At 40.1% G+C, this 15701-nt stretch overlaps 3 protein-coding genes across 3 annotated transcripts in view; 1 reads left to right on the forward strand and 2 right to left on the reverse strand.

Moving 5' to 3' along the window:
* The window catches only part of LOC134822799 (protein ABHD13-like), a 948842-nt gene that overhangs the window by 263439 nt on the left and 669702 nt on the right, over positions 1–15701 (reverse strand). The window lies entirely within an intron of this gene.
* LOC134823628 (leucine-rich repeat serine/threonine-protein kinase 2-like) overlaps positions 1–15701 on the forward strand; it is a 44416-nt gene that overhangs the window by 15360 nt on the left and 13355 nt on the right. The window contains exons 18-30 of the mRNA XM_063835162.1: positions 113–295; positions 436–560; positions 743–878; positions 1135–1231; positions 1446–1552; positions 1755–1901; positions 2093–2197; positions 2433–2540; positions 2734–2828; positions 2981–3129; positions 10156–10240; positions 11117–11227; positions 11946–12114. Of these exons, the coding sequence (XP_063691232.1) occupies positions 113–295; positions 436–560; positions 743–878; positions 1135–1231; positions 1446–1552; positions 1755–1901; positions 2093–2197; positions 2433–2540; positions 2734–2828; positions 2981–3129; positions 10156–10240; positions 11117–11227; positions 11946–12114 (1617 nt within the window). The remainder of the gene's footprint in view (positions 1–112; positions 296–435; positions 561–742; positions 879–1134; positions 1232–1445; positions 1553–1754; positions 1902–2092; positions 2198–2432; positions 2541–2733; positions 2829–2980; positions 3130–10155; positions 10241–11116; positions 11228–11945; positions 12115–15701) is intronic.
* LOC134822834 (uncharacterized) lies at positions 3344–5871 on the reverse strand. Its single transcript, XM_063834103.1, has 6 exons — positions 5757–5871; positions 5492–5595; positions 4974–5096; positions 4727–4853; positions 4322–4440; positions 3344–4173 (listed from the first exon to the last, which is right to left on the reverse strand). Exons 1-6 carry the CDS (start codon positions 5799–5801, stop codon positions 3993–3995), a joined length of 699 nt encoding a protein of 232 aa, XP_063690173.1. The 5' UTR covers positions 5802–5871; the 3' UTR covers positions 3344–3992.

Genomic DNA, 15701 nt, shown 5'->3' on the forward strand with positions numbered 1-15701 from the left:
CGCCTAAAACCCCACTGCTTCCCACATCTCACCACCACTACTCCATTTTCATCGGGCAATAAAAAAGGATATGATAAAATCCCAAATAAATATATTCCGCTTTGGTCCGCAGTTGCACGAAGTCAGAGAATCAGTGATGGTATCGGAAGCACAGTGCATGAACCTTGTGCACGTGATCTTCCTTCACAAAGAAAACATACCTATATTTATTGGGAGTTGTCAAGCAATCGCCGAGATCATCCAGAAAAATCAGACCTTCGCTATGACCTTATTTGACAAGGGGATTCATCTACAGGTTTGCAGATCCCTAACCACATTTTCCTTCCAAACTTTCTCTTTTCAGTGACCATATTTTAGTTAAGATTAATGAAAGATAACGATGCACCTATAATAATCTGTATACATGTCATGGTAGTCATGGTTACTCATCTTCAGGTTCTGAAGTTTATGAAAGACCACCCCTCCTCTGATGATATTCAATATGTGGGATGTCTCTTCATGATAAACTTCCAGCTTAAATTACCCAGTGATGTCAGACAGAGAACAAAGTTTGATTCGAGGTTATTTTTGTTTTATGAACTATCGGACCCATAAGAATCCCAATGTTTGTAAATTCACCGCCAGTTTTTAAAGGTACAATTAGAATTTCTCAAAGAAATGGGTTATTATATAAGCTCTTTTCCAATCTACCAAACATGATAGATTAGGAGTAATTAATTAATTAATTACCTCTCCTACTCAGTGGCACGTTCAAGGAGCTGATCACTCTGTTCTGCGACAAGAGACACGAGGTGGTGATCAAGGAGCTGTGTCTGGGAGCCATTACTCTTCTCCTGCGGGACACCAGTGTGGTTAACATGTGCCATGATACCCCTTCGGTAGGTAACTTACTGAAAATATTATCTTATGGTCACATGGTTAATTTTATAGATTGGAGAATTTGGTCGGATAGCCATCTGGAAATTTCATATTTGTTATGTGAGCGGAAATTAGATTTTACTCAATTAAGTTTGTTTTATTGTTGATGCAATACTTGAGATCAAAAATCTTAAGATTAAGATGAGTTAAGACTTAAGATACCCATAAAGAGTTATACCACGTCACAATATCACTTAACAATATCACTTGTATCAGTTATACAAGAAGATCCTGACAGCAGCAGAGTTGTATGGCCTGGTAAGCTACTTGAACCTTGTAGCTATGATGAGTATCACCCTTCTCTGCAACCACAGTAAGATCTGCCAGAATTCATGATAAATCTGCTGTCTAAGTATAGTATTTTTAATATCACAAATAGTTAAAGAGAGATTTTAATGATGCGACTACAGTCTCATCTAGTGGATACGAATGCTTTGGCACTGTGAATCCATTTCTATTACAATGTAGAAATACAAACTGTAACTTTACGTAAAGCTGGAACTGAAAGCTCTCAACTTGCCCCCCAGGAAAGATAGCACATGACCTTCTATTCAGTGGTCACGGTGGGAAGAAAGATAACGGCACTCTATCTTTTGTAGTGATCCTTACCCGCAGAAATCAGAAGTACAGAGAGGTTTGATAAATCTCTATATTAATGAACTAAATCTCTAGATGAACAAATTCAAAGTTTAAGTAAATTAGTTAAGACATATTCAACCATTCATGATTCAGTAACATAATCAATAAAACAACTACCGACTAGTACGAACTGTCATCAACGATTGTTATAAAAGGCAATTAAGGCACCTTAATTACCTTAATTACCTGTTTCTCAGTGGGTTGTAGCTGGGCTGTACACAATGTCAGCTCTGCTAAACTGTGATTTAGATCCTAACGTGGCGGTAGAAGGGGTACCGGGGGCCCTGACCATGTTGCACGACCTCTTCAACGAACACTCTCATGATATCGAGATCATCAAATCTGTACGTTTCGTCGCGTGTCCTTGTTCTCCAGTTCTCGTGTCAATTGATAAGAATAAATGTTTTCGGTTTGCATCGTTAGTGGATTGTTCCTATGAATATTTTGCTAATGACTTTATGCCCTATAATAAATTGCAGATGATTATCAGTAGTATATTTTAAAGAGTCACCATTACCAAAAGTTTGTTTTGCAGGTAATAACAGCTCTGAGATCGTTCTGTGGTCTTGCCAACTCTGTAAAACTCCAAATCGTGGAACTCTTTCTACCAATGACACTAGATCTGTTCCGGGAATCCAATGTAATATTTCACCTTGTATAAGACCCATCCGCCCATCGTTGCATAATAATTAATATTTACATTATTATCAAAATGGATCAGTTAGAGATAACATCAAATTTTTATGTTTCAAAAGCCTTCATCCGAATCAAATTTGACGTTATGAATTTATTTGAATCAAATCTCTATAATTACATATCAAGCTCGAAAGATAAACTAATAGCAATTACTTTAATAATTCTCTCCCACTTCTCAGGACGAGCATCTAAGTTATCTGATCTACAGTTTCTGGGGTGCCCTTGGTACAGACATACAGGTGCTCTCTGCAGCTCTCAACAAAGCTATTGACTTAGGAAACGCTGTGGTAAGTACTGATACTGAGACACTTTTTTAGGATGACTAGAAGAATGAACATTCCTCATTCCTACTAGTACTGATCAATAGTACAATGAAAATAGCACTCTGCAAATGATGTTGTCACCATTAGATTGCTGAATTTTTGTTGGTCTTGGTTACTCTTTGTGATTGTAAGCTCTTATGCTCCATGATATCCTCAGAGCGTACAGATAATATTAGAGATGAACGCCAATGTGAATGTTCCCTATAACGGTAAATACCCCCTCATAGCAGCTGTCGAGTCCATGGACCCGAGGTAATGGAATTACAATTTTAGCTAAAACATGAGCATCTCTATGGTGCCTAATGCCTTCCAACTCATTTGTTTTGAAATCGATGAAACTCAATTAGTTTATGTACGTGATTATTCTATATTTTATTTTTATGTTTAATTATTTGTTCCAACAGTATCGTGGAACATATTCTGTGGCAGAACGTCGAACAAAAACAGGTTGAAATAGCCCTGAGCAAAACAACAGCCGGTGGGCCTGGTCTGAATCAAGTGAAGATAGATATCTTGGGCTATTTACTAAGGGAAATCGGGTACAGGTCGCAAGGTTTGTACCGAATTAGACATTGTAAGATTTTATACTGATAATTGCATAATAGCCAAGGTTTAAAAAACAAATGACTTCCAGTTTGATGAAGAGAAAGGTTAAAATGAATAAGCAAATCTCGTTAACTTTTTCTCCAAAAATGAAAACTATTTTTGCCATTAGTTGTGAGAAATGGCAAATATATACAGATCATTAAGTAGCTGTGTTATAGTTTGCAGCACGATTATGCGTGGTATGAAATGGATATAATGAGTTAATAACATGAGGCGATAAGAAACGAGTAAATTTCAAGTTTAAACCTTCGATAAAAGTAAAAATGGATATCAACCCAACAAAATCGTATCACTGATATCATATTGTAACGTAAAAATGGCATAAATATAATACGTTTAACTTATCCGTTTAGAAAAGATAAAAATTAAAAATGTTGGCTGTCAATTTGATAGGGGTTCCCGGTTCATATTCTTCAGCCGTCATTGTTGAGTTCATCCTTTCCAAGGCTAATCAATTGACAACCTTTAGGGACCATTCACTCATTTTGCATGGCAAATACTTCGCAAGCTTCCTCGCCTTTTTAGCCCCTCGGGACACACTTCGTTTGCAGATATTATGTGAATGATGCTGGTTTCATCAATCATCATGAATGATTCACCATTTCAGATTTTCAACCTCGTGTTACCGCTCTCTATTTCGAGGTTAAATTCATATTCCAAGCTGAAATACACTGTTAGATTTACCCACCCGTACGGCGTAAATAAAAGTAATGAGTTGAAGATTTCGAACATCCAAAAGGCCCCATGACCCATTGATGGCCTCATGATGAATGAACTAAAATCTTCAGTTTTCATGAATGATGTTCATTTTTAGTTTCTGCCGCCCAACTCAAGTACGGTTCCTTGACTTGTATCCTCTCGCGATATTCCAGTTCCCGTTTTCTTCGTCTTTACCTCCAACTCCTCTATCTCCTCCATTGTCATGTACGTTTCGTTCACTTCAAACTGGTGGATCACACTGTCGATTCTGATTTCTGCTGGCCCTCTTCGTCTGATTCAAAATGTTAGTATTATTTTCTAAGATTGCTGTAGAGTGTAGACAAAATGATAACAGGCAAGAAAATTAATTTTAACCATGATAATCATACAAAAAAGCTTTTTAAACGTATCCTTATTCCGAAGCTATGCGTACTACTCACCCATCGTTGTATTTTAGTTTTCTGACGAGAACAACGGCAACTGCTACAAAAAGTAATAATACCACTATCCCACCAGCTGACCCACCAATAACCAGTGGGGTCTTATTCCACTTCTTCTCCTGGTACAATAACATGGTTTTAACATGGTTTTAACATGGTTTTAACATGGTTTTAACATGGTTTTAACATGGTTTTAACATGGTTTTAACATGGTTTTAACATGGTTTAAGATGATGTTAGGGTGTGCTCATTATTTAGCAATACCCAGGAATCTGCGAGCTAGATGCTGTAATTGGTTGTTGGGGAAGCTTGTGATCAAGAACATAAACCAACCATCTGATTGATATAAGCTAAGACTGAAACTAGGACGTACAGTGATAAACCTGAGTATAGTAGTCAGTATACCTGAGTAGGTGGCACGGGGGGTTCTACTGTTGTGACCTTGCGTGTGGGTAAATTTGCTACGTTACAGAGAGGTTGATCATCGCAAAATAACACATCACTTCGTCTGCAGTCCTCCCCTTTAAGGGACCTGAAATTGCACAGTTTATTTATTTCTTGTTGCTCCTATTAGCTTTAAGAAGTACTTCCTTTCTTCTGATGATATGTTATCTATATCTAATAGCATCAATTTAAAGACGTTACAACTTACCCGACGAAATTACAGACATTTTCATAGGAAGGTAAGGCAGCGTCAATACCGGGAACTTTTGAGTAACACAATCTGTATTCAGTCAGTACATCAGGTTCCGGCTCTAAAACTGCTACAACACACCTGAGCATATTCTGTTAAAGTATTAAAACTGGCTGGTTGACTGGCTGGCTGGCTGGCTGACTGACTCACTGACTCACTGACTGACTCACTGACTCACTGACTCACTGACTCACTGACTCACTGACTCACTGACTCACTGACTCACTGACTCACTGACTCACTGACTCACTGACTGACTCACTGACTCACTGACTCACTGACTCACTGACTCACTGACTCACTGACTCACTGACTCACTGACTCACTGACTCACTGACTCACTGACTCACTGACTCACTGACTCACTGACTCACTGGCTCACTGACTCACTGAATCACTGACTCACCGACTCGCTGACTCACTGACTCACCGACTCACTGGCTCAATGACCCGATATTTATAATTTTACGACTTACTGTGCTCTGCAATTTTGCTCTAAACAGTACTTTATCCGCTCCCCACCTGCGTCGTAAATCACGCCCTGATCTATCGTACAAGTATAACACTTTAGTCCGTAACCCTGTCAAAAATTAAGTACGTGTTAACGAAATAAATATAAACCATACAATACAAGTGAAACATTATATAAAAATGTTTTAAACTAGCGCTAAACAGAGATAATCAGAAAGAAATTTCAAGGTCTTAAATATAATTATGTAAATATACATCGAGTTTTCTAACCTTTTTCAATACAGACAGTAGAAGCAAGCACACAAACGCATTCATTTAGAAAAAATTCATTTAGTAGAAAATGTGGAAAACCCTCACGGTCTGAGTTCATATCTACAGCGCTATGTCAGTGGAATACCTTCCCATATGTTGAACCGTAAATTTGATACTATAAATGATAAGCTCTTATCTCTCCGTGCACCCATTGTTTGCCAGTTACTAGCATTTACAAAAAAGGAGTACAGCTTCATAATATCCAGCTAGTATATTAGGAGGACAAAAGAAAAGCCCGGCAAAAAAGCTCATGATATCCTGATTTAAAAGCGGCTATTATTACCACAATATGTACCAGGTTATTTCTGTATCAACAGTTAATTCTGCTTATCTGTGGTGTTTTTCTGGAGAATACTTTACTGAAGAATGCGTTTTTATATTGGCTGATTATTAAATTATTTGTTCAGCCGTGCCCTTACATAATGTTAATCTAATGTTAGATAGGACACAGCATAAAATCTGGATTACCTTACCTTACTTGGATTGGGCGACATCTGTCCGACAGCGACATCTGTCCGAAAGCTGAATTAGGGATTTCGGACAGATGTCGCTGTCGGACAGGAGTCGTTTTTGGCGACATCTGTCCGAATTTGGATCATATTGTAATTTCGGTTCACATTCGTATTTCACAAGCTCACAGGTAATCTCGTGACGTTCTAAAGCTGATGTGATCGCTTAAGATCTGATCCATCGATACGTGATTGACTAGTTGAGAACAGGATCGTGCTAGCCGTACCCTAACAAGCTGTCGATCACATCACAGGACATGAGTACATATAGGACAGCAGTATGGAGATCACTTATCGCAATCCACAATGGCAACCAATCTTCAGTTTATCCCTGGACGCAAACAAGGCTCGGACAACCCTGTCCTAAATGGCTTCAGATACGTCTTCGACAAGCGAAGAGACGACACCTCCTATTGGAAATGTTCGGATTTCGAAAGGGTTGCAGAGCCCGCACCTTCAAATCCGCACCTAATCTCTTCCATCAGCTCTTCACAGTCCATGGCCTCTTCCCTGACGGCTGGCACCTCCCCCTCTTCTATGGACTCCTTCCTGGAAAAACGACGACCCTCTACCGCAACCTGTTCGAGGAGATAGACACCTGGGCTTCTGGGGGCTACCAACCACAATCCATCCTCATGGACTACGAGCTCGCCATTCACAACGCAGTTGCTTCCGTGTGGCCCTCCACTACCAGACGAGGATGTAACTTCCACTACAAGAAAGCCCTCCTGAAGCATGTTAAGCAGACCAACATCTGGGAGGAGTACCTGACTCCAAACTCTCCTGTTCGGGATTTCTTCGCGATGACTGGAGCGATTGCCTACGTACCGGAGACTGACGTCCCTCGAATCTGGAGACACCTGAAGCCCCTCCTTCCTATAGACATGGCTGAGATTGCTTCATACTACGAAAACACTTGGATCGGGACATCAACCACCAATCCTAACTTCGCTCCCCACATGTGGAATCAACACGAAGCTGCACAGATGAGGATTCCTCGCTCATCCAACATCGCAGAAGGTTGGCATCACGGATTCCATTCAATGCTGTCCTGCTCGAAGCCCACAATTTGGAAGTTCCTTGATTGCCTTAAAGCAGAACAAGCCCTTACAGACGTGAAGAAAACCAAGAGAGACGGGCGGGAACTACCTGAGCCACGTGCACCCAAATGGATCCGTTATGATCGACAACTTCAGAGAATTGTAGATGATTACGACAACTACAGCAACCCTATGGATTTCCTTAAAAGCTTAAAGCTATCGGAAATTTGACTTTGCTTTAGATTTGATTCTGTGATATTGTATTATATTGAATTAATTTATAATATTTAAATAACATTGAAACTATTGTTCAATTTATCGACATCAAATGAAAATAAACAGTAATAGTAAACTATGGCTCAGATCACATCTCAAATTGGACATGTTACGTATACAATTTAGCAAGTAACAGTTTAGATCATGTCTCTAATTGGAAATGTGTCGTATTGAAATCAGGTCACAATTTCGGACAGATGTCGTTTTTTTCTGGTACCCTGATTCGGACAGATGTCGCTGTCGGACAGATGTCGCTGTCGGACAGGAGTCGTGTTACCCCTTACTTGGTTATTCGACATCTGTCCGAATCAGGGTACCAGAAAAAAACGACATCTGTCCGAAATTGTGACCTGATTTCAATACGGCACATTTCCAATTAGAGACATGATCTAAACTGTTACTTGCTAAATTGTATACGTAACATGTCCAATTTGAGATATGATCTGAGCCATAGTTTACTACCACAGTTTATTTTAATTTGATGTCGATAAATTGGACAATAGTTTCAATGTTATTTAAATGTTATAAATTAATTCAATATAATACAATATCACAGAATCAAATCTAAAGCATAGTCAAATTTCCGATAGCTTTAAGGAACAGGTTGCGGTAGAGGGTCGTCGTTTTTCCAGGAAGGAGTCCATAGAAGAGGGGGAGGTTGCCAGCCGTCAGGGAAGAGGCCATGGACTGCGAAGAGCTGATGGAAGAGATTAGGTGCAGATTTGAAGGTACCGTCGACTACCCAATGCTCCGCGTCCACCATATGATTTGCGTTCTTAGGAGTCCCCCAAAGGAAAGATCAACGAGTCCGTTCGTCCCATCCAGAGTCCCAGAGCATCATTGGTTCGTTGTCGGTAGAGAGGATGTAGTTTGCAGGAATGGAGAGCGTTTCCAGATCTCTCGGGTTAGAAGGGTGTCTGTTAGCTGCTTTTCTGCTTCTCTGTACCATTCTGTTGAGGGATGACAGCTGGCAGCCAAGCTTTGCTCTAGATTCGTAACCCAATCCACCGACTGCTTCAGATACGAGGTATTTCGTACGTGGACGGTCGTTTCAGCATGGTGGACAGGGTGAGTGTGGTCAGGAGTAGGAGTGATCAGTTGTCTGTCCACGGTACGGATGCGGGCTCTGCAACCCTTTCGGAATTCCGAACATTTCCAGTAGGAGGTGTCGTTACTTCGCTTGTCGAAGACGTATCTGAAGCCATTAAGGATAGGGTTCTCCGAGCCTTGTTTGCGTCCAGGGATAAACTGAAGATTGGTTGCCATTGTGGATTGCGATAAGTGATCTCCATACTGCTGTCCTATATGTACTCATGTGATCGACAGCTTGTTAGGGTACGGCTAGCACGATCCTGTTCTCAACTAGTCAATCACGTATCGATGGATCAGATCTTAAGGGATCACATCAGCTTTAGAACGTCACGAGATTACCTGTGAGCTTGTGAAATGCGAATGTGAACCTAAATTACAATATGATCCGAAATTCGGACAGATGTCGCCAAAAACGACTCCTGTCCGACAGCGACATCTGTCCGAAATCCCTAATTCAGCTTTCGGACAGATGTCGCTTTCGGACAGATGTCGCCCAATCAAATGAAAATAAACAGTAATAGTAAACTATGGCTCAGATCACATCTCAAATTGGACATGTTACGTATACAATTTAGCAAGTAACAGTTTAGATCATGTCTCTAATTGGAAATGTGTCGTATTGAAATCAGGTCACAATTTCGGACAGATGTCGTTTTTTTCTGGTACCCTGATTCGGACAGATGTCGCTGTCGGACAGATGTCGCTGTCGGGTAGGAGTCGTGTTACCCCTTACTTGGTTATTCGAGGACGATATCTTATCGATTTTATAACTTCATCTAGTCAGTGGTGCAACAAAGGGCCCCGCACACCCCGTACACTTCGTACACTTCGCACACCCCGTACACCCCGTACATCCCGTAACGCGAAGGAAATATTGGGGCGTCCAAAAAAGACCTAGCCTTATTTTAGGACATAAGAAAATGTGTATAAGGGCGCCAAAACCTTTCGGGGGGGGGGGGGGGGGGGGGGGGGGAGAGAGGGAGAGAGGCGCCAGATGGTATTGTTACTCACTGCATCCATTATTGTAGGCTTGATCAATGGTTCTTGAGAAATCACGTGATACATGATATTGTAGGAGATTATTTAAATTTAATAAAGTAAAATAGTGACTGGCTAGAAATTATTGTCGACCTGCCGGACCCGTAACTTGTTTCAGCATCTGATATATAATTTGAATTAAATTTTCATAAAATCAAAAAAACGATGTATTACTTCTGTTTCCTGCGGAACCACTGATTGGACATTCTTATGTTTTGAAGGAGATCCTCAAAAATATTAAGCCGGTGAAAAGTATGATCGGCTAAAAATAATGCGGTGAAATTGTTAATCAGGGAATAATTTAAACAGTAGTAGTAAACTAGCGATGGGGTTTCGATAGGATGTTACATTTACAGCCGTTTGCACCGACCCAATTTAAGCCAACAAAGTAAATATTTTCAGACCAACAAATCGACTGGTGTAACAGAAACTTGGTCTCTCTTGAACCGGAGTGGTTATTCATCATTATCGACCTTAATCACGTACAGTAAGTGTGTTGTTCTAGAGCTTAATCACATACAGTAAGTGTGTTGTTCTAGAGCTTAATCACGTACAGTAAGTGTGTCGTTCTAGAGCTTAATCACGTACTGTAAGTGTGTTGTTCTAGAGCTTAATCACGTACAGTAAGTATGTTGTTCTAGAGCTTAATCACGTACTGTAAGTGTGTTGTTCTAGAGCTTAATCACGTACAGTAAGTATGTTGTTCTAGAGCTTAATCACGTACTGTAAGTGTGTTGTTCTAGAGCTTAATCACGTACAGTAAGTATGTTGTTCTAGAGCTTAATCACGTACAGTAAGTATGTTGTTCTAGAGCTTAATCACATACAGTAAGTATGTTGTTCTAGAGCTTAATCACGTACAGTAAGTATGTTGTTCTAGAGCTTAATCACGTACAGTAAGTGTGTCGTTCTAGAGCTTAATCACGTACTGTAAGTGTGTTGTTCTAGAGCTTAATCACGTACAGTAAGTATGTTGTTCTAGAGCTTAATCACGTACAGTAAGTATGTTGTTCTAAACCTATTTTTTCTTTCTGCAAATTCCTTGTTTAATTGATTTTACACTTCAACTCTCACCTAACGAAAAGTCACCCCTTAAACGAGGGACATGACAGCTCAGTAGGCTGTGCACTATTACTCAGTAGGCTGTGCACTATTACTCAGTAGGCTGTGCACTATTACTCAGTAGGCTGTGCACTATTACTCAGTAGGCTGTGCACTATTACTCAGTAGGCTGTGCACTATTACTCAGTAGGCTGTGCACTATTACTCAGTAGGCTGTGCACTATTACTCAGTAGGCTGTGCACTATTACTCAGTAGGCTGTGCACTATTACTCGTGTATTACTGATCACATGTATATCTCAGTTACAGTAACCCGGTGAGTCATGGTCGTAAGATATCCCTGGCTAGTCGGGCTGCTAGTGTTAAGAAACAGTGGGTCTCTCTCAGGGGTGTGGAGCCGTCCACTCTCAGCGTGTAAGTTCTGTTGTGTAAGTTTTGTTGGGTAAGTTCTGTTGTGTAAGTTTTGTTGTGTAAGTTCTGTTGTGTGAGTTTTGTTGTGTAAGTTCTGTTGTGTAAGTTCTGTTGTGTGAGTTCTGTTGTGTAAGTTCTGTTGTGTAAGTTCTGTTGTGTAAGTTCTGTTGTGTGAGTTCTGTTGTGTGAGTTCTGTTGTGTAAGTTCTGTTGTGTGAGTTCTGTTGTGTGAGTTCTGTTGTGTGAGTTCTGTTGTGTAATTTCTGTTGTGTGAGTTCTGTTGTGTAAGTTATGTTGTGTAAGTTCTGTTGTGTGAGTTCTGTTGTGTAAGTTCTGTTGTGTAAGTTCTGTTGTGTAAGTTCTGTTGTGTGAGTTTTGTTGTGTGAGTTCTGTTGTGTAAGTTCTGTTGTGTAAGTTCTGTTGTGTGAGATCTGTTGTGTGAGTTCTGTTGTGTAAGTTCTGTTGTGTAAGTTCTGTTGTGTAAGTTCTGTTGTGTAAGTTCTGTTGTGTAAGTTCTGTTGTGTAAGTTATGTTGTGTAAGTTCTGTTGTGTGAGTTCTGTTGTGTAAGTTCTGTTGTGTAAGTTCTGTTGTGTGAGTTCTGTTGTGTCAGTTTTTTTGAACCCATCACATTTTCATGACAACGATTTTGCTATATCGGAAAATGTATACTTTGTAGTAACTCACCTGTTAATTTGGTCTGACTCCCTCTAACTTATATCAGTGAGTTCGAGATGTGGAAAGGTGGGGGAGGTAGGGGAGCAGAGGAAGTAGGAGCAGGGGTGGAGCGGGTGTCGGAATCAGAAAACGAAGAATCGGATATTTCAACTCCACATCCCTTGGAGTCCAAATCTGGAATTTTAGATGAGCTTCATAAAGAGCTTTGCCGAAAGGTCTGTCTATCAACGTATTCTCTTAAAATAATCTCTGTAAACATGTTAAATTATGGGTAACTCTAGAGATCGTCCACATATTACATAAGACAGGGATTTAGAAAAGCTTTCGGTAGTGTAATTTCTAAACAATAGCTATGTATTAGACAGCTTACGGAGGGAGTTCGAGTCTACGGTACTAAATAAAATGGCTTCCGTAAAAACGGCTCCTTACGTAAAAACGGCTCCTATAACTAATGATCCCCGATGTAACGTGTCTCGTCGCCTGTAGCAATATTTACCACCAGCACCGCTTGTTTCTTGTTTTTTTCCACAGGTTTGTTGTCTGATTTCTGTCAGAAGCACTATTTCGTTGCGGTGGTTGCGGAATTATTTTCCGTGTGTTTTCTGCCTTCTTGTGTGTAATTGTGCAATTCAAATGTGAAAAGCTGAGGGATCGCACAATTTGCAATATTTTGCCGCACCTAAATGGTACCTCTGATGTGTGTCTAGAGAAATTTTTACGACAGTGCAGTCTGGTTCGAAGGTCTATTTCTCACGGATCTTTTGTATCAGGCAGTTTGACCTGATTGTACGAGTCATTTGTTATATCCAAATAGGTCAAATTTGTGCAGAATAATTCAACTTTCTTTATATCTTCTTATTATCTATGAGAATCACTCTGACGTTGATAATTTATATTTAAAGATCTATTCACTATTGTAGATATGACTTATGAATGAGATGTACATACCCTGTTTCATTTCATTCCTTACCAGTTAGGTACCTTATCTTAGCCTACTGGTATGGCTTCTGTTTAAACACGATATTCTATGATCAATATTCAAAGGTCCCTTCAAAATTAAAAGATCCCTTACACTCCTGTACTCTGTTTCAGTGATCGCACAAACATAGATTTTTCATAATTGTCCTCAGAGTCGTACCGAGCTGTTAAGAGTAGATTACGGTACGTGATCAGGTGGTCACAAGAACAGCGGTCTGTGTGTCAGGTTCCTGACATCTGTTCCCTGTCTAGCTACTTTGAGGGTCATTCGTTTTGTGAGTTACAGAAATTATCATAGTCAGGCGTCACGAGACTAATTGTGTAGTTTCTGTTTATAGGACCACTTTTTAACTCCATCTGTCCTGTAATTACAGTGTTACTTCACAGTTTAGCTGTCTTGTTACTTCACGTTCCACAGCTGCCAGGAGTTACTTTATAGAACAAGGTTTAAGTTTGTTGTGCAATATTGTGCCATTAGTCCACCGCGACCGTACTGGGACACGTGGAGATATTATAGTTGCGTACTGAACCGCGCACCTCACTATGGATATAATGTTACATAACATTCCGTAGCGTGGTTGTTGTGATTGCTTTACCTCTCGTCGGTCCGATTGGTTTCTTCGACCAGCCTTTCCAGCGATCTGTTTGTAGGTTAATTTTATCTGATTATAAAGGAATTCTGAGTTTTATAAAGAACTTCAAATTGACCGCTCACGTGGTTATATAGACTGCACGTTACAATCAGTACGGTCTCAGTATTTGCTTGATCCATCTAAAAAAGCCGACTTCTCGTAATTTTCTTTGGTTGGTTGCTATTAAATACCGGTGACAATTTAATATCGTGTCTTTGGTGCGTGAACAAAGCAGATGTAAAGTATCCGAATTATTCATGGACAGGTGTTCGGGATTATGAATAACTGTTTGACACCTTTCATGTTACAACTCGGCATTGAAACGTTGCGGCGCTCCGAGGTGTCACAACACCAACCCTCTCTAAATTATATTTATAGATCGTCACCATGACAGGGACAGTTGAAGTTTAAGTAAAGCTTGTTAGTGTTAGATTGAACAGGGCGGTTGTGAAGTTAGCGTGAACGTTTATACTCGGGTAACAATAGGATCTTGTTTTATTGATAAAGGGTGCCGAGTTGCATCCAGGTGTCTAAAACTACTGTCATATTTCACTTTCCATATATTTTGACAGTTGATGTCGTCTCCAAATTGGCGTTTATAATCGCTCGTTATTGTTGAAGAGGTTCATGCTCTGGTGCTTTCAGATATATTTATATTTGAGTCAGCCTTCTGAGTTCTGTCACTTTTATTGTATATTTGTGACAGGATGATTCAGATTGCTTACCTTAGATTCTCCCAAAGCTGGTATTTATTTTATAGTTCATATTTCTATTGATATTTATGGATCTTGGAAGGTGTAACAACTGATTCGTCCATAGACAGGTATCATTTGCCTCCATTGCATTTTGCATGGTATTTTCCTTTGTCTGGATCTATAATGTATGGTGCTTTGCTGTCGGTCCTAGTATTTTCACTCAATCTGTTCTATTCTGTTGATACATAAATGTTGCCTCAGTTTTAATTTTAGGCTAGCCGCATAGAATATGACTGTACTTTTACAATTTTTTAAAAGCATCTGCCACATGTACTTGTGAGTAACCGAAGGAATGTATATCTGAAGACACAGTGAATTAATCTTAAAGCATACTCCAAAGTTAAACTTTGCAACGCTTTTTTACATATTACATTCAATATTCATAAGCAGGAACCCGTCTAACCCTAAAGTGGTGTCAAGACTCAAGAGACTAAAATAAATATTACCTATTTAATTCGCGTTTTTGACACCACTTGAGGGGCCACATTTTGGGCACTAAACTTCTTATTCCTTGACAAAATTTTTATTTTTACATGCTGATTTGAAGGCCATTAAAGTATTTGAACCAGTCAAAAAAGTTTAAGTTGTATATCTTTTTATATCGTCTCGCTTTATAAATGTTAGATAATTGAACAATTATTATTTAGTTAAATTGTAATATCAACTTTCTAAACCTTATATCAATTATACCCAATAGATCCATTACAACCGTAAGAAATATGTACAACTTCTCTTTAATGGGAACTGTTACCACCACTGACCCTAACTTTCCTCAACCGGTGAGATCACTCGACATCGTCTACGGCACTGTCTACATTATGGGCGGAGTTCTTGGTCTCCTCGGTAACTTCCTCAGCCACCTCTTCTTCAGGAGCAAGTCACGTGACCTCAGCAGCATCCTCTACCAGCTGATAACGCTGACTGACTTCCTCATCAGCTCTCTTATCCTCCCGTGCGGGGTGTGTTTCCTCCGGGGCCGAGATCCGGGATTCTACAGCGATCCGGTGTTCTGCAAGATGTGGTCAATATTGTGGTACATGGCAGCTCGGCTGAGTGTGTTTCTGGTGGTGGTGTTGACTGTCTCCAGAACCGTGTCCATCATCAGACCCCTCAGGGCCGTTTCTCAGAAGTGGGTTATCTTCAGTATCGCCGTCTACTTTACCTATCTCCTCTTGCAGTTCACTGCGTATCTCCTGATGAAAGGGATTTCTGTGCAATTTAGTTCGCCGAGAGGAAATTGTGCGATCTTGATTGATTCAGATATAGACATGTCAAATGTTATTCGCTTGCTGGAGGCATCTATGGTTATCGCGATTTGGTGCCCTGTCTTCATCGTTATCATCAATAGTGCCATCTCAACCTGGGCGCTTTGTCTAAAAAAGCACTTTCTGGACACGAGAAAATCCCGAATAGGACAGATCAAACTACGAGCCTCTA

Source organism: Bolinopsis microptera, chromosome 11 (genome assembly GCF_026151205.1).
Source record: "Bolinopsis microptera isolate Bmic1 chromosome 11, MBARI_Bmic_1.0, whole genome shotgun sequence".
In the NCBI taxonomy this organism is placed as follows: domain Eukaryota; kingdom Metazoa; phylum Ctenophora; class Tentaculata; order Lobata; family Bolinopsidae; genus Bolinopsis; species Bolinopsis microptera.